The sequence below is a fragment of the Falco naumanni genome, chromosome 14, assembly GCF_017639655.2.
Source record: "Falco naumanni isolate bFalNau1 chromosome 14, bFalNau1.pat, whole genome shotgun sequence".
Lineage (NCBI taxonomy): Eukaryota > Metazoa > Chordata > Aves > Falconiformes > Falconidae > Falco > Falco naumanni.
Window position 1 is genome coordinate 1,661,172 of NC_054067.1, and position 24,577 is coordinate 1,685,748.

At 50.4% G+C, this 24,577-nt stretch overlaps 1 protein-coding gene and 1 long non-coding RNA gene across 2 annotated transcripts in view; one reads left to right on the top strand and one right to left on the bottom strand.

Annotated features, from left to right (window-relative positions):
• LOC121097498 (BTB/POZ domain-containing protein KCTD12-like) overlaps positions 1-9,065 on the top strand; it is a 42,326-nt gene extending 33,261 nt beyond the window's left edge. The window contains exon 5 of the mRNA XM_040614549.1: positions 8,196-9,065. Coding sequence (XP_040470483.1) covers positions 8,196-8,698 — 503 coding nt within the window. The 3' untranslated portion in view covers positions 8,699-9,065. The remainder of the gene's footprint in view (positions 1-8,195) is intronic.
• A 9,869-nt stretch (positions 9,066-18,934) lies between these two features.
• LOC121097460 lies at positions 18,935-23,161 on the bottom strand. The gene is made up of 4 exons (XR_005830965.1): positions 22,994-23,161; positions 21,135-21,176; positions 20,251-20,417; positions 18,935-19,775 (listed from the first exon to the last, which is right to left on the bottom strand). It is a non-coding gene; the product is annotated as an uncharacterized LOC121097460 (long non-coding RNA).
• Between the last annotated feature and the right edge of the window lie 1,416 nt (positions 23,162-24,577).

The following is a 24,577-nucleotide window of genomic DNA, read 5'->3' on the forward strand; positions in this document are numbered from 1 at the left end:
CACCGGAATTTGACCTCTTGTATCTGAAACCATTCTGCTTTGCCAAAATGAAACGTGCTGTAATTCCCATCCCTGCCATAAAGCTAGAGTCATTGCACTCAAAAAGCCTGTCCAAATGAAGCAATCATGCAAAGTCTTGGTCCAATAAAGCTGCTGTCCATCATGTATGTATTCATCACCCCTCAGCTGGCCATACTTTGGGAGGCACGTCACAGATACTTCACAGCCACTCCTCCAGCAGATTGCATGCATATGTTATTCTCAGAAAGGACTTTGCAAGAACCTGGGACACCCCAGCACCAGGGGGAAGCAAAATTTCTGCCTAGCCATGCCAGAGAAGGCAGCGAGAGTTGAGAGACCCTTGGAGGGGGGGATTTGCTGCTGCTTCTCCCACCTTCCGCAGGCGTGCCAGAACTGAAGCAGATTAGCGCAGATGCTACATTAACCAGTGGCATTATCCCTTGGGCAAATATCCACTGCTAATGAATAAGGGGGAAGTAATATTGGGACTGCACAGATCCACACTGAGCAGGAAACAGTCTAAAACTGGCAGCAGAGCTCGTACCCTTCCAAAACAACAACAAAAAAGATATGTTTGGGAAACATAAACAGTTTCACAGGCACGGATTTGAATTGCAGCAATAAACTGTGTGGTTAAGGCAAAGAGCACACAGTCAGAGCCCCAGGCGCCACGCAGGCACAGTTCTCTCCTTCCTCAGCAGGCAGGCTACAGCCCTCGCACAGCTCCGCTTGTGCCGTGTCAGCTTCTGCCAGCTCCAGGGAGCAGAGGAAATAAGGAGAAAGTTGAGATTAAAACCATCATGGCATGAACTCAGAAGAGCAATTAGCCCACTGATGGATATCGTGTCAGCATTCACTGAGGGGCTTAGAGAATGGTAAGCGCTGATTTAGATCACGGCGGGGGCTTTAGCAGCAGAAACGCACCCTTTATGGTGCTCCTTCCATCTCCAGACAGACCCTGGGTACTGACAGAAGTCACGTAGAACAAAAGGTGCTTTGAGTTAGATATCCATAGGTTCTTCATGACAGACTTGCTGATTTAAATGCAAATAAGGTCTGAATTAGACAGCGTTCATATGCCCATTCCACCGGGCTGCTGCATTTTTCCAGTGCACAGGCTTGCAGGATGGAGGCATTTCCACATCACACCCATTCCTGCCGTGTGTGTGTATATTCACAAGCGCCCAGCCAATACTTATTGTATTTAGATGAACACTCTTGAGGGTATTTTTTTTCCTGCAGCCACGTTGCCTGTACATGTACCACGGTCCTGCAAGCTAAACATCTGTATTAGAGGTGAAGTTGTGACCGTCATACCCACAGGAGGTGAAAAGGGTGATGTTTGTGAGCACATGTCCATCATTTACACACTTCACAAACTGTTCTTAACGTCTTTACCACAGAGGGCCTGGGAGGAATGGGGAAACAAAGCTACTGCCCACCAAGGGGTACTGCAGGGCATTGAGCATCCATGGACACAGGGTACCAACGCCAGCAGATACTGCTGACCAGCTTTCCTCTGCCTTTGGGAGCTGGACCTTCACTCCAAGGACAGTAGCTCATGCTTCGATCAGCCCTCAGGAAAAAAACCTGAAATCCCTGATTCCCGAACCCACCTTGTCTCCTCCTGACAGCAAAGGACAACCTGAATGATGGAGAAAAATCTGGATTATTTGTTCAAGGCTGCAAGATTGGGTCTTTCAAGAGGTGCCCCTTGCTGGTTTTTTTTTCCTGGTTCTTGCTGAGGATTTGTAACAGCAGGAATTGATTACTAAAATAGCGGGGAGAATCAAGCTAGGTTTTCTGCCACCCATGCAATGAGTTTTGGGCTCAAGCCACTCTCTCCACCTGCACTTCTCAGATAACCAGCCTAGCTGGTGCGTCCTGCTGAGCTTGGTACCTTCTGCAAAGGGATCCAGGGCTCTGTGGAGAGCCAGCTCAGCACTAACGGGCATTCCCAGGGCTGCGTGGCAGGGCCTGGGTACCAGCCTGAGAGCAAAGGGCATTGGCACAACTGCACATGAAGCTCCCAGCACTATCTGCCAGCCGGATTAAAGCCATTTAAAAGACATTTTTAGAATATGCAAAGCAAAAGCAGCGCCTGTGCTGATAAATTTATATATATTACTCTGCAGAGCAACGAAGGGACCTTGGGTTTTAACAGGGAAGTTTAAAGCCAAAGGCTGTTTGTCCGTCCTGGTCCTGGCACCCCCGGGTCCTGCTGGGGTTGCCATAGCAGTTAATCCATTCACAACAGCCACCGATGCTGCAGATTTAGCAACAACATTTGCTGGCACAACTGGTGCAACCGAGGCTCTTGGGAATGCATAGGCTACTGCTGCTGGCAGATAGGGTCAAAGACACTTATTTATGCTGAGTCTTGTCCTTCTTTGACAAAATAAGGGAGATTAGAGCCAACCAGGAGAGCAAACCCCAGCTTTCTGGGCTCAGCTTGACTTTTTAATGAACAATTCAGGTAGAGACAGGACCTGAGATTGATGGGGTCTAGGAGCTTGCACAGAAGCATCTGCATTGCGTTGGGCGTAGGTAAGCTGTGGATACCCCCTGTGCATCCTGGTGAACATCCAGCCTGTGCTGGCCACCACCGGTGATCGCTTAACTCGGGGCAGACACAGGCTGGCACTTTCTGGGGGAAGTTGCTCTTTCTATATACTTATAAAACCTGCAACTGTTTCCATCACCACCTGCTTTCTGGACACAGTCTATGCTCCCCGTCACTATCAGGATCTCACGTAAGAGCTTTGGATGAAGAGCAAATCTGTATTCTGAATGCACTTTTAGGGCAAGCAAAACTTTGATTGCAGTGAACTGTTCAGGCTCCTGTCCCCCTTCTCCAGCCACACACACATGCACAAACTAAACATGCTCTTCCAGCTCTTGTTTTGGAATTTTCACCCATCTTTGTGCCACATCACCCTAAGTTTAAGAGGCTGGAAAGGAGTTTAATAAGGTTGTGAAGGAACTGAGATGTTCCTGTTTGACCCCAAGCAATGTGTTGCTGCTTTTTTTCATTTAAAAACCAGAAGGAAAGGAGCTGTTGAAGTAAAGCCATGGAATAGAAATAGTCTGAGATGCACAGAGCTCTGCTTCTACCCCTCGTGGGGCTTTCCCTCTGATGCCCAGCTCTGCTTGGCTGCCTGGTATTTGCTCAGAGAATACTTTTGTATGGGACAAAAAAGAAGAATCTCCTTTTCTGTTTTGGGGAAATTTGGGTCTCTGCAGGAAATGACGGAAAAGGAAAAGCGACCATTGAGTCCAATGCAGTCTGAGCTGAAGATCCCCTGTTTGGCTGGGGAGGCACCCCAGGAATGAACCTCCTCTTCAGCTGTGTACATCAGGACCTTACGGCAACCCCCTTCAGCTGGAAGCACGGAGACAGAGAAGCAAACCCAAGAGTGTGAGCCTGAGCCCCAGGCTCCTGGCACATCGTGAGCTCATCTCGTCAAACACTCTGGAAAAATAAAATGCTATCCAAAAAAGCAGCAAGGGGTTGGGACAGTGTGTGCTTCCCCCTGCAAAGCACGAGCTCACCGTGTGCAGGAGCCCGATAATTGCACTCAGCAGGGCTTCTACCAGCACCATGGGGCTGCGTCGGAAGTGTCACTTCTGCACTCTAATTGATGCTCTAAAGCAGACGGAAGCATCACATAGACAGCGAAGTCTAAGAAAAGTAAAAAGTGGTGAGAAACTTGGTCTGCATAGCAGATCTCTTTTCCCAGTTCAGTAGCTGTGAGGTGCAGTCAGAAGAAGAGCTGTGAGGTATCTAGAATCATCCCAGGAGCTGTATCCCCATATTGCCAGGCTCTCACTGTCAAGACACACAAACGTGAGGGAAGCTTAGCCTGAGGAAAAATGAAGTTATTTGTCCAAAGCTATCAAGAACATCAATGACAAGGAAATACCCTGGAAGACCTGGACTGCCTCAGAGTCCAGGACATTTGGTGTCAGGTTTGGTTCAGGTCAGACAGCCAAAGTGATCCCCACACTCTTGAAATCACTAACACATGGAACAAAGCACACCCTCATCCTAACAGCACACCCCAGCCTTTCAGCTGGGGACAGAAAAACTCTGGTCTCATGGACAGGGTTAAGTGTCTTGTACCAGTCATGGGATACCTACTGGTGGCCAGTGTACAGGAGTGGCCAAGATGAACATCCACCCCTTGACATCTGCCTGTTGTTGGAGCCTGCAAATTCCAACATGGAGCTGACTTTCCTCAGAAGACTTCTGCAAATCTGCATTGCTTTTGGCTCCCCTCCAGTCCTTTGCTGCTTGGAAACACATGTGCCCATGCAGGTGAACTCCTGGGCTGTGATGCTTGGCCAGGATGCTTGGCCAAGAGGAACCACGTGTTTCAGCACCATATGGTGGTCAGTTGCTGGTCCAGGCTCCCTGGGGAAGTGGTCATGGCACCAAGCCTGTCAGAGTTCAAGGAGCATCTGGACTTATTAAAACATAGTCATATGGTTTAGTGTTAGGTGGTCCTGCAAGGAGCAGGGAGCTGGACTTGATGATCCTGATGGGTTCCCTTCCAACCTGAGAGATTCTGTGGTTCTGTGATGGGGAGAAAATAAAAACCTGCTGCGGTCTTCATTTCGCAGTGAGTGCAAGATCAGATGTGAGTCTGAGAACCAGCCAGAACAAGCTGGATAACATGCCCTTGGTGAATGAGACAGAACAAAGGTAAGTAAATTGTTATGGGCAATTAATGACTATTTCCAAAGACAAGTCATTAAGACTCACTTGTTCCTTTGCGCAAAGTCCCTTGGCTACCTACAGATAGTCTAAACTACCTCATCATACCTAAATTAGCATAATTATGCTGCTGGTACCTGCAAAAGCTATGGACAAAGCTGTGCACTGGAGAAGCACAGGAAAGGCCTGAAGACCACCTCCTCAGCAGTTTCAAAGCAAAGAAATAACGCTTTAGCAAACCTGTATTCTAGTACGGGATCTTTCAGTGTGGGTCTACACCGTTGTGCTGCTCTCCCCAGGCTCGGCAGCCCACTGTGTGTGTCGGGCAGACCCAGGTGCAATGGGAATGTAGCAAGAGCAGAGAGGTTGCAACACTGTGGAGGCTGCAGTTAGTAGCCTTGCCAGACCACACAAAGGAAAGCAGTATGGTATGGTATGGTATGGTATGGTATGGTATGGTATGGTATGGTATGGTATGGTATGGTATGGTATGGTATGGTATGGTATGGTATGGTATGGTATGGTATGGTATGGTATGGTATGGTATGGTATGGTATGGTATGGTATGGTATGGTATGGTATGGTATGGTATGGTATGGTATGGTATGGTATGGTATGGTATGGTATGGTGAGCGTGCAGAAGCCGTACTCAGGAGACTTGGTTTTGTTCTCAGCCTGGTGACCTTAAACAAGTTATTTCACTTTTCTGTGCCTCAATTGGGAGTAATGTGATGTAAAATGTTTTGAAAGCTTTAGAAAAAAAACGCTATACCAAGGCAGCTACAGTCACTGGATGGTCTGGGAGCTAAGATGCTAGAGAAGAACTGACGAGATTTTAATTCAGTCTCCAGCTAAGCCATAGACTCCGTGTATGAATTCAGGTTCATCAGCTTATGTTCCCCACGCTTTAGCTCCCCATTGCACAAATGCAGTTGTGAGGCTCGCAGATAAGATGCTTAAAGCAGTATAAGAACTTAGAGACTTCATTCCATCAGTCAAAGAATTTGGGGCAAAGATGCATCCTTGTAACTTCCTGGAGAGATCTGGCAAAGAAAATCTACCCTTCAAGATTTCTGCCCAGTGATGGATGACATTTACGCTTTCCACCTCTAGTAACTTCAGTGCTGGAGCTGTTCAAGAAAATGAAAAAAAAAAAAAAAAAAGAGAGAGAGAGAAAGAAAGAAAGAACAGGAAGGAAGAGGGGAAAAAAACATACTCTGTCCTTACAAAAAGTTTTCAAGGAAGAAGAAAATCCACCTTGACATTTTCTGCTTCCATGGAGGGGGGCAAAGTATAGGATGAGGAATTTAAAATAGAAATACTTTATAACCTGCCTTATATCTCTGCTAGCAGATGTACTTAAAAAAATCCCAGCAGGTCAGGAATTTAGACATTTTAGAGAAAAATCTTTGTTTTCAGAGCTCTTCAGAGAAATGGGACAGTGGCTTTTCAGCAGGATTTGGTGGGTTCACCTTGAAGCCAACCTCAGCTGCTCTGGGGTCCTCCCTACCTCAGCTCCCCCGGGCAGACCTCCCACACGGAGACCTGCTCGTGGAGCCATCACTGAGGGCATCCAGCAGCTCAATAGTCAAAAGTGCCTTAAGGGATAAAGAAAGGAGAGGAACAAACCTGAGAGAAAAGGGACAGGGAAAACTCCCCTGGGAGAAGCCAGGGGGAGGGTGGCACCAGGACAGCCTCTCCCAGACTCCGCTGCTTTTCCTATACTAGATCTACACTTTTGATCAGGACTCAAACTCCCTTTTGATTGCTTTCATGTGTTCATAGCGAAGATTGGAGCACATCTGGTCAGGGCAGATGTTGCAGCACTAATTGCCGTTCATCGTTGGGCAGATTCATTACTGGGTGATGCTCATCGACTGCCTATATGCAACGTTAGCTACCGACGGTAACTGCCGAGTCCTGTGCGCTCCCTTGTATAGTCCTGTATGGAAAACTGCGACGTGAGGAGGGGAAAAGGTTGAGGATAATTCACACCCCGGTGGTAATTGCTTCCTATGAAACCCCACAGATCATTTTTTTCACAATCCACTTTTGCTGTGATGACCAGAGTGTTTGCAATGCAAGGGTGACCGTTCAGCCCCAGCACTGCGCCGGTGGAAACAGGAGGACGGCTGGAAACCGAAAGGCAGGCGGGGGTACTGAGAGTGGCAACCTGGAGAGCAGCAGATGGGAGGCACTACTCAGGTTAAAGCTGCACACAGGGGTTTTTTAAAGCGGAGCTTTTTTGAGTGCTTTGAGAGGAAGCAATGAAAACCGCTGCCAGGTTGATACTGCTGCTCGGAAAAACAATTCTTGTTATTGTAAGGGGAAGAAAGTCACTGGCCAAAAAACCCAGCCATGCAAATGAAAACAATGACAAGAAACAGCCCCTTGTCCCAAAGCCTCCAAAGAGCAGGAAGGCCCATGTTTCTACCAAAGATATTTAGAAAAACAAGAACTTTAAGGGGGAAGGAAAAAGAAAACCAATACAAAACAACTTTCAAAACAAATCTCTGCTAAACAACATTTTGAGAACAACTCTGCCAGATGTGCAGGGTCTGGCCCTAGGCAGGCACAGACCTGAACCCACCAGGTGGTCTCAGCCCACTGTGGACACCTCGGCTGTCCCACCACTGAGCCTGTCACATCCCACGGTAATTCCAGAGCCCCACGAGCCCATCTTCAGCTTCCTCCACATCCCTCGGGTGATGAGAGCAGTGTGGTAGCCACTGTTGGTGGGACAGCACCAGAGGTGATGGCATGGCTTGGCTGCCACCAGCAGTCAGGAGGGATGTGCAGGAAGGGTCTGCTGGGCTGGGTCAAGACCCCTCTCACCTTCTCACCCATGCAAGGTTCGGCTTTAAATGCATTTGCTGCTCTTTGCAGACCTGGGGAGGGGAGCAGGGGCACCTCTGCTAAATGCCTTTTTAGCTGCTCCCATGAACTTTTCTCCCTGCTTTTCCCTGGCAGCTGGTAATTAAAACACAGCGGCTGTTTCCCATGCAGAGTCACTGCTTGTTTTCCACTGTTGTTAACAAACAAAAGCATGTGCAAGCCCTGCCCGAGGTCTTGTGGGAGGCTGTGTGATTTCTTCTTCTATTTCAGGGCCCCTTGCATCTCAGGTTTCTGGTTTGGACCACTCCCATGCTGAGCATCCCTCAGCACCACTGCAGACAAAACCACAGACCACAGGAAGCCCATAACCTTTCCAGGACCCCACAAGCCCACCTGGGGCTGGCCCCAGGGCCTGGGGAAGGGCTCACCAGAGTGGTGGCTGGGCTTTGCTTGCCCAGCTGGCCACCCCACAGGGACCCAGTTGTACGTGCCCTGTGCCCAACGGAGACGAGCTACCTGCCCCCCAGCATGGCTGCACCCCAGCCTGGCTCGAGATGCAGCCTGTCACCAGGGGCTGTGCAAGCTCCGACTCCTCACGCAGCTCTCTGCTTTCCTTCCCCAGCCCACGGCAACCCAGAGGAGCCGGAGCAGAGCCATGAGACGAGGCAGGACCCAGCTGACCCCAGCAGTGGGGATGACTTTGCAACCTCCGGCATGAGCAGCTGCAACGAGCCCAACCTGACTCCTGCCACAGATGAGACTCTCCTAGGCAAAGACCCCCAGTCAGAGGTGAGGGACCCCAGCCCCACCGACTCCTTGCCATGGCCAGAAGCCCCCGAGGAGTGCCCAGCCCGCCCCAACACCCTGGACTTCTCCAAGTCCATGAAGAAGCTGGAGGAGGTGAAGCAGATGGGGCAGAGGAGAAACAGTGACCACACAGCAGTGAAGGAGAACGGGGTGGAGGTCAGTCCTGTGGCTGCAGCAGCGGTGAGCGAGGAGAGACGGGCGCTGGAGTCTGAGCTGGGGAAATGCATCGAGGAATTCCGTAAGATCAAGATCCCTGTTGCCTTTCCCAACAAGAAGCGGCAGTGGCAAAGCGAGCTGCTGAAGAAATACCAGCTATGAGAGGAGACCTTGTCTCCTGTTCTGGAGAAGGATGTCCTGGGTACGTTGAGTGTCTCCACTGACATCCCCTGGGTAGCAGGTGGTAAAGGCTGTCCATGCTCCCAAAATGAGGAGCGTAGGTTGCTCATTAAGCCCATCCAGAAATCAAAAGGGTTACAAGCCTGTACCCACAACAGTGTGCTCCTTGCCATGGCCATCCGGAGGGACGTATGATATCCCAAGTGGCACAAGCATATATGGAGGGTCATAGAGAAAAAGGAGGAGGTCCAGGGTGAATGTACAGGGCCAAAGCTACCACCCAGCAGAAGTTCCCACATGTAATGAGAATGAATTTTCCTGGATTTTAAAATATAGTTTGTGTCAAAAATTAACTCCAGTCTCCTCACCTCTTTCTTTGGTACAGATGTTTGAACGTAGTCGTTCAAAACTCTACAAGTGGTTTAGACATTCAATTTTCCTGAAATTAATGGAATTTTTATATCCGAGTCCCATACATTCTCCATCTGTAATGTTTGCAAGTGGATTCAGCAAAACCTTCTTTTCATGAGAGGTCGTGATGTTTTGCAGATATGTTCCTTTTCTTACACAAACGCTTGAACACTGCCCAACTTTGTGTTTGGGCCTCCAGCCAGAAATGAGCCAGTGAGAGGGAGGGTGCTGCCCTGCCCCGGGCTGAGCAGGCTGACATCGCCTCTGATGACCAAGGAGCCCCACCTTGCAAGGACAATGGGAGCAGCTCAGGTGGATGGGGCTCCTCCACAGGATGGGTGACCCTCTGGGTGTGCGCCCGTGGGTCAGGATCAGAGGACGGTGTGGGAAGGTGACTTTGGGGTGGGGGCATGTTACGGACCACCCCATCAATGGGAGGAAAGGCACAAAGCCTTTAACTTGAGGAAGCCTCTGAGTGACAAACTCTGCTCTCATGGGAGACTTCAACCTCCCTGATACCTGCTGGAAGGACAACAGGTCAGGATACAAGTAGTCCCAGAGATTTCTGGGGAGTTTTGTAGAGAACTTTGTGATAGAGGTGCTGGATAGGCCAGCTGGGGGATGCACAGCTGGATAGTCGAGAAGACCTAGTTGGGGCTGTGATAGTCAAGGGAAGCTTTGGTCCCAGCAACCAGAAACAGTGGTTTTCAAGGTCCTGGGAGGAGCAAGGAAGGTGAGTAGCAGAGTACAGACTTTGGCTGATCTGAGCTGTGACACTTGAGTCAGTCTGTTCCCTGTCGCCCATGGGAGCCCCATGAGACAGTCTCCCGGGTCCTGCATCTCACCACCCCCAGCACCTGCCTCATCCTCCAGCAAGTCAGAGAAGTCCATTGCTCTGCAAACAGCAACTTTCCTCACCCCCAGTGTCTGTCCGTGGCCCCTGGGATGATTCAGGGAAACCCCTGCACATTGCAAAGAAACCGCGCTGTGCTCTGACTGTGATCTCCAAGCGGCTCCTCAGGTGACAGATAATCCTTTTTCAGATTAAATAAAAATGAATTAAATGAAAAACCCGACGAGTGTTTGCTGTGGGGTGAGGCTCTGCCAGCAGCAAGGAATTGCTTGGCCTCTTGGGGAGTGGATGGAGAGACTGGATCCGCATTCTTCTTCCTTTTATATGCAGCCACACTAGGAAAGTGTTTGCAAGAATGCAGAGAGCTGGAGCAGTGAGAGATAACCCCTGGGCAGAGCTGGCAGCCAGCAAAAGGCTCCATAAAGGGTGGCAGGAACAACATCATCCCCTGCACAGGACCTTCAGTTCCCAGGAGACAGGCGTACATGGAACTTACAAGAGTAAAAGTGTCATGGGAGGGGGCTTAGGCAGGGGCCACCGGATCTGGAGCTTGTCCATGGTTGCACTGGAGGCACTTCAGTAGAAAGGGCTGCAGAAAGCATTGCTGGTGCTAGGACCAGCTGCCAAACATCCCTGCAGTGGATCTGGCAGTTGGAACCAGCCCCATCTGTCTGCTTTCCCCAGGATCTGTGCCTTCAGGATCACAGCTTCTCCCACCCTAAGACATGCTCCAGCCAGGCTCTCCTATCAGCTTTGATCAGCCTCCAGCTACAAGAAGTGCCAGCCCTGCTCTAAAACCAATTCCTTGGTGTCAGGGTCAGTCGGGGTTTTGGGTGGGAAGCAGAGGTTTGCTTCTGGCAGAAGCCCTTTGAGGTCCTTCTGCATCCTTCCTGGAGCTCTCTGCTGGCACCCATCGTGCCTGCAGGTCACCGCTCCGATGGCAAACGCTAAGCAGCAAAAGAATTTGCCCGTCTGAGAGCCAGCCAGCTCTGCACGCACACAAGAGATAAATGAACTGCTTTTAAGCTGGGCGCCGGCCAACACAAACGACCTTTGGAGAGGAGCTGTGGCGCGGTTCGTCAGGCTGTGGCGCAACAGGGGCCATGCCTGGTAAACAGCCATGAAGAACCACCAGCACTGCTCCAACTGCGGGGAGGGAAAGGCTGTGTCCTCAGCCCCAAGGTGGGATTTGCCTTTCAGGGAAATTGGGGGTTAAAAGTGTTTGGGGACCTCCAGGTTTGCGCGTGGTGACTGGGTACCATCCTGAGAGTTTTCTGCTTACGGCACGGAGTGAGATGGGACGTCTGGGGATGGAGCAGAGGATAAACCCCAGCCTGGCATGAGGATGCACTTGGGGGTGAAGAGTGGGTCACACCGGGAAAACGAGCTGTTTCCCGACTGTTTTGCTCTGCCTGTTTTCAAAAATCACACCTGGAGCATTTTCACCCCTAATTAGAGATTATTGTCCTGGGTATTGTGTAACCAGCCAGACCAGGGCTTTCAAGATACATTTTATATAACAGACTCTATTTTTAACTTAATCTGCAATTAATTAGAAATGGGAGTTTACATTTTCACAATTACCTTCCGTCCCAAAGGTCTCAGGAAACTGCCTGCACCCCACCGTGTCCATCCCCTACACCTACCCCAGGAAAAAAAAGGGTTCATTGGCAGCTACACAGATGATGAGGAGCTCTGAGGTATCAGCGACTAGAGGTACCTCTCATCCATGCGTGGATACACACATGTACTCAGAAACACGCATGTTCCTGACACATGCAGAACAACAAAGAAATGGTTAACACTGATGGTTTCTAGGTTATAACTTCACAGTGGAAATTTCCTTGACCTTCCTCTGCCCTGGGAGTTTCCTTGCATCTTTGTCCTGTCACATAGACCACTGGAAAAGATGGGAGGTCGCTGATGTGCTCTTTAGCTCATCATTCTCCCCCCTTCCCTGGGAAAGCTGCCACTCACGGGCCTGCACTCGGAAAGGACCTGTCACACTTTAAGTCTGCTGTAGCAGCAAAGGTGTCAACCAGCAATAGCTTTCTATATTTTGCGTATCACACTAATTCTACCCAAGTAAAGCTGAAATATGAGAAGGAATTAGGAGGGGAAAATTGTTTGTACAGGAGTGCCAGAGAATAACAAAAATCCAATGCGTTTAAGGAGCCAGTGTAAAGTGTATGGAACAGTTAATTATTAATAGCATCATTAAATTCTTGGGCTAAACAATTAGATCCAGCAAGCAGTTCCTTCAGAGGAGGCATCAGCAATCAAACTATGAAATGCCAATTTACATTCCCTCCCCCACCCCAATTGTTTTGCAGTTCTCAGCTGGGAATGTGTTTTTGATACAAAAACGGCTGAGGGCTTTTAAGGGAAAACCTATTGCAAGCTGCCAGGGAACAAAAACACCGCAGTCTTTGGCAATTTTCACATTGCACCTCATTGAATAACATTAAATGGCTGTCCACCCAGGAGCTGGGTGCTCCAGCCCAGCTTTGATCCTCTCCACATCCCCAAGGACGGACCAAGGTGTTGACAAATTACTGGGAGGACACCCTGCCACACAGCTGCTCTGAGCTGTGGTCAGGATCCTTATCACTCCATTGGTTCTGTGCTGGGAAGGCAGAAGCTTGAGCCTCAAACCAACCTCAGAAATGCTCCAACGTGGACTTCTGGGGTAAGGTCAGTGATAAATAAAGAAGATGGGTCCCCACAGCAGCAGCATCTTAAATACTATGTGTTGTAATTTATCCGTGCTCCTTTCCTAGTCTGCAATAACTCCTTCTCTGGAGTCTGGTGGGATTAGGAATGAAAAGAGTATGCTAATGCAGGCCACACAGATATCCTCGCCTCGATGTGCTTTATGCGTGTGTATGGCAGCGGGGAGCGGAGCCTCCTGCATCTTTAATGCCGGCTGCTGGCAGAGCCGCCCAGGGAAAGCAGGGCTGGGATCGCTGTGGCGTGGGACGGAACCAGGAGCTCTGAAGCACTTCTGCTCTGAGGGGGCGGCGTTGGGCTGTTGTCTGCACCCCAGCTCTGGAAAAGGAATCTGAGAGGGCTTCAGTGCCCAGGGACCATTCTCCCGTTCTGCCCAGAAATACCCTCATTCCCAAAGAGGGAAATCGGACCTGAGTGGCACATGTCCAAAAAGATGGCTGGGGGAACCAGGGGTCATAGTGGCAGACGTGGCCGTCACTCTTCTCGGGTGGTCCCCTGCTCTCCAGCAGCAGCAGGAGCCCCTGCCTCGGGCTGGTCCCTCGCACAGGGTGCAGTGCTAGCAGGGACCAGATGGGTTCAGACCCTCTGAGCCCTGCCAGAGGTGCTTGAAATATTTATACCCGTCACACACAGGGCTCATTCAACATCATAGAGTGTTTCTAGCCAGCCGGGAACAGCTGGTAAAGTGACTCATTCCTGTCTATCCTTCAATATTTGTCCTTCTTTATTCAAAACGGTGTTCTGTTCTGTTTGATTCGAGGAAATTGTTTTAATTTATCTTCACATCCCAGGAAATTCATATTTTTTCTGTGCTCTCCTCCAAAGTCGATAGGACACAAGGCCCATTTTCCCCCAGATACTTTGGTCCTTGAACCAGCGTGAGCCATTTCAAACTCACACATGTCAGGGGCAGAGCCTGGCTCACCCCGAGCAGAACCCTGGGCACAGGGTCTGGAAATCAGGTCTTGTTTCTGCCACTGGCCTGCTGTGTGATGCTGGGAACATCAGGTGCTCGCTGTTTGTGCAGTTCTCCTCCTTGCCAGTGACTGCACATCACGGCTGCTGCCAGCTGAGAGCTGGTGAATGGGTGCCTGGCTGCTGCAAGGTCACGCAGTGCTTCTTGCCTGCAGCTGGGAACGCTGTCCCTGTCTTGGTGACAGTGCAGGAGACTCAGAGATCACTGGGACACAAGGTTGCCTCCTGCCAAGGGAATAAACATCTCAGCTTCTCCTCTCTATTTATTTTCCACAAATGCTTCGGCTTTGCTTGAGCAGCAGGAAGCCATTAATTACCCAGTGACAGTGTTCCACAAGCATCCCTTAATTGAATGCCATTATCCCTTAATTAATTAAATACCAATTAATTATCAGGAACATTGCATGACATGTAACAAATGCCATCAGCTAGTTGAGACAGAATAATTTAAAACCTGGTGAGCATGGACCAAATAATAATGATCAGGAATTGTCCAGCAAAGAAAACAATAATGATCTTGGTGTCCTTCCCCCCAGGGCAGGTTGGGATGTGCTGGTGGGGAAAGCCTCCCTCCAGACTCACATCCCTCCAGGGAATTTGGAGAGGCTTTTGCTTTTCAAGCAGGCAGAAGCCCGGGCAGGCACAGCCTCAGCTGGTGTCCTCTGGTACCACACGTGGCTTCAGAGCTGGCCCAAAATGTCCCGGTAGCTCAGGCCCCCTGCCACTGATGCTGAGTTAAGGGAACTGAAATATTTCATGGGCACACAATGGTGAAAAAAGTGGTTGCCTCACTTGGTTGTGTAGTATTTGTACCGAGCAGAATTTTCATATGCCAGAAAATGCAAAATTTTGACTTTTCTTCTCAATCTGGAACAAATAGAAATTGTGGGGGGTTTTCCCCACGAAGGAGAAACGTACCTTGCAGGACAGGTTTCTGCACACAGCAGCACTGGGGACAGCCCTGCTCCAGAGCACTCCCTGAGCACAGGGACATGGTGTGAGGCGCACGGGTTGCTGCCATTTCCAGGGTGAAGCCATCAGGTTATGCTCCTTGGGCCAAACCGCACAGGACAGGTCAGATCTGAGCCTCGAGCTCTGCCACCCTGTTTGTGTCTTGGGGCAAGCCAACCCCAGCCACCACGGGCTGGGTCCTCTGCTCCCTTTAACAGCCGTAGATTTATGGCTGGAGCTTCTGCCTTGGCCAGGCAGGGACAAAACCTCCCCACTGCTGGCAGGCAGGCAGCCCCCACGGCATTCGCCCTGGGGACGCTGCAGATTTGCAGCCCCGCTGCTCGTGGCAGCAACAGGACAGAGCCTGGAAGAGGGGATGAGAGACAACCCTGAGGTCTCGCAGCTCTTGGCCCTGTGGAAAGGCAGCAAAGCCGGGCACATGCCAGCTTCCCCCATCCCCAACAGCCTGGCAAGCGGGATGCTCCTGCTGCACAGCCATGCAGGAGTTAAATCCTTACGTGGCTCTGAATTGAATCCTCTGCCAGCCAAGCGGAGATAATAGCCTTTCTCAGACTAGCGCTTAATGGCCGTAAGGGAGGATTGTAAATGGATTATATTTTTATTTTAAACTAGCAGTAAAGCCAGGAACAGATCCAGAGAGGGGAAACAAAGGCACATCCATGGATGCAAAAGGCAGAAAATGCAATACCTTGCCTTCCAGAAGTAGCCCCCTGTATAAACATCTCTGTTTCTAAAGGTCACCATCAGACACCTTTCATCTGACCCAAGTGCTCGAACTCTCTCCTCCACTCTTATCTTGCAAGGAGATCTTCACTGCAGGAGTGCTTATAAACTCACTCTGCCTCCTCCTTCAAGCATCAGAAAGCTCTGCTGCCAGCAGGAAAATCAGTCCATTTCAACAAAAGGTTGGGGATGGGACTCAGGGAGAGAGCTGTTTCTAGTTTGCAGCGGTTTATCCACCTCGGAGTCCTCCTCAGGGATGCTTTCCCTGGGCAGGCTGGCATTAACCCAAAACAGTGGTGCCCTCCCAGGCTGGGCAAAGGATTTTAGCTGCACGAGCAACTTGCTTGCAGGTGACAGAGAGAACCACAAGTAAGAATTAGGTTTGGTTTAGCACAGCAGTCTTGGGAATGCCCTTCGGAAAACGTTGCAGTGAATCATTTGGCTTTGCAAAAGCAATGCAGAGGTTTTCAAGGCTGTCTCAGAAATTTAGGCACGTATTTCACCATTTTTCACAGCAGTTGGAGTGTTCCCAGGCTTCCCAATAAGACTCATACACACCAAGGACACAATCAATTGTATGCGTTACCCAGAGAGATGGGTACAACGAGACAAGCTGCCAAGCACAGCCAGGGAATGGTGACGGGCAAACGTGGTTGCAAACACTTGTCTGACTGTACCATAATCCACTTCCCAGATCTCCTTCTCATCCCAAAGGTACCACAAAGCCACCACCAATGCTCTGCCCAGCAGTGCTACCTGAGCTGCAGCAGCAGCAGGCAAGTTCTGAGGAGTCAGGAAATTTGAAACTGCTTATTTTCATTTCAAAAAAGTGGAGTATCTGATCAAAATAGTTCACTGTGCAGCCAGCAAGGAGAAAAGAAGCCTCCTCTGGTTTAACGCATACAGTGATATAATTGATATAATGATCCTAATGTTCTACCAAAGGAATGCTGCAGCCTGAGTTATGTCAAATAAACTCATTTTTTTCCTCTTCTGGAATTACTATGACATGTCTATTTTCTGAGCACTGGACGATTGAAATCGGGATCAATGAACTTCCTGGAAACTATAACTCAGAGAATCTTGTATTAAAAGGAAAAGCCCAGATTTGACCCACTGGTGGGTGACATGGGTGGGCAGCGGCTGCTGGAGCTGTGACAGAGGGTCTTCAAGAGGGTTGCTGCAAGGCAGAAGAGCTCAGTGGGATCCTGGGCTTGGCCAAAGTGGGCCAAGGAGGTGGATGGGGACAGAAGCTTCTTTCCTTTCCCATGCATGAAGTTTCCTTTGGTTTTGATGCCAGCTGTGGGCACCTTGCAGGCAGGAGAGGGAAACCCCAGCAGGAATGGGGGCCAGGGCCACCACGGGCAGCCTGCCTTCAGGAGTGATGGATGGGTTTCATAAGTAGAGAGGAAAGAGAGATACTGTCTTCTGCTTGGAAGAGACTAAATCACTTAGTTCCTATTATATTGACACCCAGAAACCCAACGGGACTTTGCCTACATAAGGAAAACTTATTATAGCCTATAACTAACCACCATTAGTTACAGGCAGCGCCAGTCTAAACACCGCAGGGAAATTAAGCTGTTTGTTTAATGCTTTTTCCATGCTCTCTTATTAGAGATAAACAGCTTTGATCTCCCGGGACTCGCCTCACCAGGCCAAGGCCAATGCTTTTATCTGTTTCTGCGGAGGGTTTTATTCTCATCTCTTATTCTTGCTGCTCTCCACTCTCACCATTTCCCCACAGAACCAGCAGCACCAGAGCGCGATGCGCTGGCGCAGCGTGGAGGCTCAGCCAGTGCTCAGCCATCCAGCCTCATCCCAAAGTTTCCGCTGAGGACGTTGCTTGTGCCAGGCCCTCGGGTGTCCCCTTCCTACCTCTGTGGGCAAAAGAGCAAAGCAGGCTCGGCCACAGACCTCATGGTTATGGACACATTGCTGAGGACCAGTGAAGATCCTGGCTCCTAGTTAAGTCACATTATTTTACTAGCTAACACTACGAAATTTCACAGCAATTATATATTACCCACAGGGAAAAAGGGGGGGCGGGGGGGGGGAAGTAAATTACGACGAGGAGGTGCAGTGGGACCCACTCTGCCATTTAAAATGCAGGAACAGCCACACGCTGTAGCTGCTGTGTAATTAAACAAAACCTGCTCAGTAGATGAGAAAGCATTTACTGAGCAGCTACTTGGTCCTCAGAAAAACTTGCCAAGAAGTTTTCAGCAGAAAAGGTTTCCACTGGAGAGGCAGGAAGGCACAAATATTTAAAACATCTTGCATAAATCCACTGGGAGGGAGGAAAATCAAAGCAAGTCTTCTGCCACTCCCATTCCGGGTCGCTGCCGCAAAATACAGCTTCCAACATGTAAAATCAAATCATTTTGGTTTGACGTTTTTGTTTCATTTAATTTGCTTAAGTTTTATGTTGCAGTGAAATATGAAGTGTAATATTTATTGGCTAGGTATTAACATACACATAGCTTAATGCAGCATTAACATATAGATACAGTAATATATAACATAGCTGGTTTGCAACTTTTATTATGCTTCACCCTTCCTTGAGTGAACCGTCTTTACTTTATTGAAAGAAAATAGCTTGTGTTATCAAAAGGGAACAATCTGGGGGGTTTTGAGCTGGGCAGCACGCCTCCCATCCTCTTTTTCTCTGGCAAGTTCTGCCTGTGCCCTTGCCTTGGCTGGCTTCACTGCTGTTCGCAGTGCCCCGTGCCTTGGCATCGGAGTGGTCCCTCGGAAACGCCGGTGTGAGGGGGGTGCGAATATGTTTGATACTTTCCACCAAGGGGACTTTAAACATTTTCCAGACACTCCTGATTTCACCTTGGACTTTGCTCCCATTTTACAGCAGCGTAACCTGAAGTGCCAAAGGTGACCCCACATATCCCTTCGGTGCACAGGAGCTGGGCGCTGCAGGGAGCCACTTTGGTGCTGGACGAGCTCCTGCCCCAGCTGCTGATGAGCTTTTCCAGCAGCAATGCCCAGCAGCTGGCAAACACCCCCATCCCTCTGCCAGCTTGCCTAGCACATCATCTGGCTCTTCCCAAGGGACTTGGTGTCTCCTTTGTTCCCCTGGGAAGAACTTCCCAGGTACCTTGATGCCAGCAGCACTGCGAGGCGCACGGAGCAAAGCAGAAGGAACATGAAGTCCCTGGGAGGCAGCTCTGCAGAGAAGGACCTGGGGGTCCCAGCAGGCAGCAAGTTGCCTGTGGGCCAGCAGTGTGCCCTCATGGCCAGGAAGGCCAGTGGGATCCTGGGGGGCATCAGAGGGAGCGTGGCCAGTAGGTCGAGGGAGGTCATCCTTCCGCTCTGCTATACTGGGTCCAGTTCTGGGGTCCCCAGTTCAAGAGAGACAGGGAACTGCTGGAGGGGGTCCAGCGGAGGGCTGCCAAGATGATGAGGGGAGGGAGCATCTCCCTAATGAGGAAAGGCTGAGAGAGCTGGGCCTGTTTAGCCTGGAGAAGAGAAAACTGAGAGGGGATCTCATCAATGTCTACAAACACCTTAAGGGCAAGTGTCAGGAGGATGGGACCGGCTCTTTTCAGTGGTGCCCAGTGACAGGACAAGGGGCAACGGGCACAAACTGCAGCACAGGGAGCTCCATCTGAGTACGAGGGAAGAACTTCTTTATCTTGGGGGTGACAGAGCACTGGCACAGGCTGCCCAGAGAGGCTGTGGAGCCTCTTCTGGAGACATTCACAACCCGCCTGAACGTGACTCTGTGCAGCCTGCTCTAGGAGAACCTGCTTTAGCAGGAGATCGGACTGGGTGATCTCCAGAGGTCCCTTCCAACCCCCACCACTCTGTGATTCTGTGAAGTCAAGCAGAGGCAAGAGGAGAAACCTCCTTTGGGCAGTCAGAGCCTGATGCTCTCACGGGGAGGGACAGCTGTAAAGGGACAGGACCGAGAGGAAGAGGAGCCAAGCTGAGGACCAGTGGGAAAAAGTGGTCTGGGAGCTGCCAGCCCCCTCCCCAGCTTTAATCACCAGCAGCTGCTGCTGCAGAAGCAAAGGTGAAGCTACAGACGGTAAAGCTGGGGTCTGTGCCTGGACCGTGACAGCCAGCGGTGAGGGGGGACATGCAGCAGCACGAAACCCCTCACAGAGTCAGGGCTGGCAGCGGTGCCGGCGCTCTCCAGGCGTCCCAGAGAAAGATTTATAGCTAACATTTACTGCGCATTTCTCACATGCTGACGATGGTTCCTATAAAAGCCAGGCCCACTCTCGCTGGCAGGTATTCTGGGCACAGAGTTTAATGCACATAAAAAGCAGATGTGTGTAGGTGGGGCCGCAGCGAGGGGCTCTGAGCAATATTTGGTACTTTTCCTCTGGTGACAAGAGCTCCTCCAGAAGTACTTCAGGTGGTTTGCTGGCCAACCTGCAAGGTTATAAGGGGGAATTGCTTTAAGCTAAGAAAACCACAGCCAAGTTGGGAAGTCATGAATAATTTTGTTTGGGGCCAAGACAAAAGAGATTTAAAATGAAATGCTTGAGTGCTTGAGTCCCTTTCTGGACAACAGGCTTCTTCTAGACGCCTCCTGCCAAGGGAGGGGAGGTCACCCCACGAGTGTTGCAATGAGGTTCCCACACACGGGGGGCTGCCTGTTCTTCAGGGACACCCTCCTCACCCATCCATCACACACAGCTTCATAAATAGCAATAGATAAATAAATAATGATAAATAATCACCCACTGCTGGATTTATGGGAGCAAAATCCCCTTTCTATTAGGGGTCTGTCTGTAATGTCCCAGTAAAAATACCTTCCCTCCTCTGCAGAGCAGATGAACAGGGACCTGCTAAGGCAGCCCAGCACCACTTAGAGACACACATCTCCTCCCAGCACTGCTCTCACCTGACTCTGGCTGGGGCTTGGTGCTCTTAGGGCCACTGTCCGCCCCAGCTATGGCCCGTGCGCTTGCCCCCAGGTTCTCAGAAGAAGAAAGGTGAGTGAGAAGCAGCAAAGCCTTTGGGTTTGTCCCTCCAGGTGTCTCCGTGCAGCCCCAGCAGTGGTCATTAGAGCTTGGAAGGTGGGGAGGGAGGTGTTAAAAATTTATTGTGCATTTTCTTCACTGAGCAGCCAGGAGAAAGGCAGGATCTTGTAAATCTCAGCAGACCAGCCTGCCTGTGAAATCAGATTAAAAAGGCAGAGCCCAGGGAGGGAGGGAGGAGGTAGCAGGTATGTGCAGAGGGGTTGGCAGCGGTTGTATGGCAACCCAGACCCTCTTGCCTGACTTGTTTCATGAATCCATCAAATACTGTGAAATCAAACAATTCCCCCTTGAAAGCAAGTTAAAAAAAAAAAAAAAGGGAACCTATCAATCCAAAGAGCATTGTCCCTTTAACATTTTAACAACCGGCCCAGAGAAGCACAGCGTGTGGGAGGTATTAAATGTCTCCCCTGTTAATAAAGAGTATTTACGGGAATACTTTTATTGCCGGGTGACATTTTGGTATTGAGTACAATGGGTGGCTGCCACTGAACATCACTTTTTCCCCTTTTTTTTGCATAGCAAATGTTAACTTGATTTTCTCAACTAAGTTACTGGGATCAAGGGACAATTCAAGGACTACAGAGAAAACCCATCTTGGGGGGTGGGGAGCTGGCCTAGTTTCTTCTCTTCTGTCAGAGGAGTGGCACTGTAGGGTGTTTCAGCAGCAGGACTGGTGTAGCTAAGATGTAGACCAGGACACGAGATCTCACTGAGCACCTGACACCCCAATCCTCACACTACTCACCTGTACACCTTCAGCTTGATGCTAGATACTCCTCCAGAACCCCTAAACAAAAAGAAAAAAACAAAAGATGTTTAACTCCTTATGGTCAGCAAGGTTTCCAGGCTTTGGATGGGTCAGACATCGGCAGGCTGAACGTCCTACAGCCCAGAGCACAGTCAGGTTGCGGTGGGTTGACCTTGGCTGGACGCTGGGTGCCCACCCAGCTGCTCTGTCACCCCTCCTCAGCTGGGCAGGGGAGAGAACATACAACGAAAGGCTCCTGGGTCGAAGTAAGGGCAGGGACATCACCCAGCAGCTACCGCCATGGGCAAAACAGACTCGACTTGGGGAAAATTAATTTAATTTATTATCAATTAAATCATAGTAGGATAGTAGGATAATGAGAAATAAAACCAAATCTTAAAAACGTCTTCCTGACACCCCTCCCTTCTTCCCAGGCTCAACTTCACTCCCGGTTTCCCTCCCTCCTCCCCCCAGCAGTGCAGGGGCTGGGGAATGGGGCTGGGGTCCGTCCATCACTGGCTCTGCCGCTGCTACCTCCTCACAGCCTGCCCTGCCCCAGCCGGGGTCCCCCCACGGCAGACAGCCCCCCACGAACTGCTCCGACCCGATTCCTTCCCAGGGGCCGCAGGTCTCCCCACACTGCCCCAGCCTGGGTCCCCCCCACGGGCGCAGCCCCCCAGGCCCAGCCGGCACCAGGGGGTCCCCGTGGGGTCCCCAGCCCGGCCCCAGCCCTGTCCCCCCCCCTCCTGCCAGGAGCTGCCCCAGCGCCGCTGCCCGCGGGTCACAGCCCCCTGCGGGCACCCCCTGCCCCGGGGGGGCTCCCGGGCTGGGGGGGGGGGGGGGGGGGGGCTGCTCCCCCGGGGGCTGGGGGCACAGCCTGCCCCGCCGGGGCTGCCCACGGGCTGTGGGGGGTCTCTGCTCCGTGCCTGGAGCCCCCCTGCCCTGCCCTGCCCCGGGTGCTGCAGTGCTGCTGCTCTCGCATGGCCTCGCTCCTCTCTCCAGCTGCTGTTTTTTCCAGCAGTTTTTTCCCCTCTTCTTGAATCCGTTATCCCAGAGGCTCCCACCGTTATCCCAGAGGCTCCCACCGTCACTGATGGGCTCAGCCTCGGCCGGTGACGGGTCCCTCTTGCAGCCGGCTGCGTGGGCTCCGTCGGACATAGACCTCATCTAGGCTGAAAGGCAGCCCACCGCAGTGATGTGCCTGTCACTGGCATCTTGGGGAGGTGGTTGCCCCTTCGACCCTTCCTCTGGGGAAGAAGAGCCCCTTAAGGCCAGCCCACAAGCCATGAACCGGAGCTCTCAGTCCCCTCCAACACTGGAAGCAGCCCTGGCCCCAGAGATGGAGGGACACGACCTGCCTCGAAACCTTACTACAGACAGAAGCTGTGCTGAAATGGGTGTCCTGGCACGACAGCTTGGTCCTTGCAGGTAACAGGGGTATGAGCAGAAACAACAGTACCTCCTGTGCCAGTGCACGTTTGGGCTCAAATATCTCTGGGGTCATTGAGTGGATTTTCCAGGCAGAGGATTACAGCAGTCAGATGGATTTGGGGTTTTATCTTCTCTGCACATTTTCTCCTTGGCATTCCTTGTCACATATTTTCAAACACTGTTCTTTGAAAGCACTACGAAGTGAGAGATGCAGAAAAAGAAAGAGTCTGAGATGTAAAGACTGACTATCAATCTGAGGAGCGAAGAGAGCAGATGCTCACCCCAGGGCTCTCGGCATCCTGACAGAAGCTAATGGTGGCCCTTGATTTACTGAAGCAGCCGTGGCCAGCTGAAGCAGGGGAGATGTGAACTCAGCTCTGCTGGCAACCAACGCCTCAGATTCAAGAGATGGTTTATGGACTCACCTCCCAGCAGCCAGCCATGGTGCAACTGTCCAGAAGAGGGATGCACAGGTAAATAAAGCAGATGGTAGGAAAAGCTCTACAGAATTCAAGCCTGCATCAGCAGAGATGGGTTTGGTGATCTGGAAAGGCTCCTTCACTTCTGCCGGCTGGCCCTCATGCCAGATCTCAAGCCAGGACAGGATGTGCTGGTAGGGAAGCAGGTCACAGACCACAAGTATATCAACTTCTTGTTTGCTGAAAACAAATATATCTTTCTTACAAGTAAATATTGGCCATGGTTTTGCCTCAATCAATATTTACTTTGTGGGTCAGTAGATCATGATAATCACTTAAGGGAAGGCAGTGTCATTCAGCTTCTGGTTCTATTGATAGTTCCTTCTTTTTTCTTGTGGGAAAAGTTCCTAGTTCCATAAGTTGTATGGTGGTGAGTTAACAGAGCCTCAAAATCTTCCTGAAATGCTTTAAAAGGATACTCTCGAATACTAATACCCACATTTTATAAAAATGCAGGATCCATGCATATATTCTCTTGAATCTTTTTTCTTTTCCCCCCAAGACAGATGACAATTTCTTTTGAAATTTCGTGACCAGAATGTTCTGCTTCAAGCTTAGTGTATGCTGGAGAGTGAGGGATGACGTTAGTTTCCAGAGATGAATGACTTGCAAAAAGTACTAAAGAGATCACACTGATAATTTAGACCTATACACAGTGTTTGCTTTTAGTCACTTAAAGTGATACAAGGCTTTATTATAATGTTATTTATTAAGAATAGCAGGATTTATTCTTGTTTGTACCTCTGATTTCCGTTTTCAATCACTTGGGCACAAGCCTGGAGTCACTCCTTTGGCTTCAATCTCCAGCTGTACACAGATGTCAATGGGAGAAGATTCCATAAAGTAACTCGGTCCTCGTGGCAACCTCCCAAGGTGACAGCTCACCTCACCATCCAGAGAAACCAAAATGCAGAAAAAAGCACTAAAGAACTGCCAACTTGGCATGAAACCTCAGACCAGGAGTCAAGCGTTTCCTGAAACCCACCAAGCTCTGTATTAGCCCTGAAAACACTGCACTCAAAGATGGGTAGGAAGATGAAATTTCCGTCTCCTGGGAAATTATGATATTTTTATTTGTTTGGTTGTTTTTTTGTAAGACAAAACAGGAAAACGTTTTTGCAAAACAAACTCTGAACCTCTTTGGAAAAACCTTGAAATGGAGACTCTCTGACCTGGAGTCCTGAACAAAAACTGTGCTACAAGAAACCCCGAGTGTGCCAGGGAGATTGTCGGGAGCCAAAAGTCCTGGGTCTGCTTTCAGCTTTCTGGTGGGAAGATGCAATGGCAAAGGGACAGAGCAGATGGTGGAAGCAGGAACAAAAGAGGAGCCCCACAGAGAAACCTTTGGGCAGACGGGAAAAAGACACAGAGGGGGTTTTGTAGGAGAAGAGCTGGGTTTTTTCTGCAGGAGTGACCCAGACAGAACAAAAGCTGATCAGGGTGGGGACAAACGAGCTGCAGGAGGACTGATGTGGACATTCTCGGCAGATACAATCGCAGGCTCCCACTGCTGGCAAACGGGCACCTGGG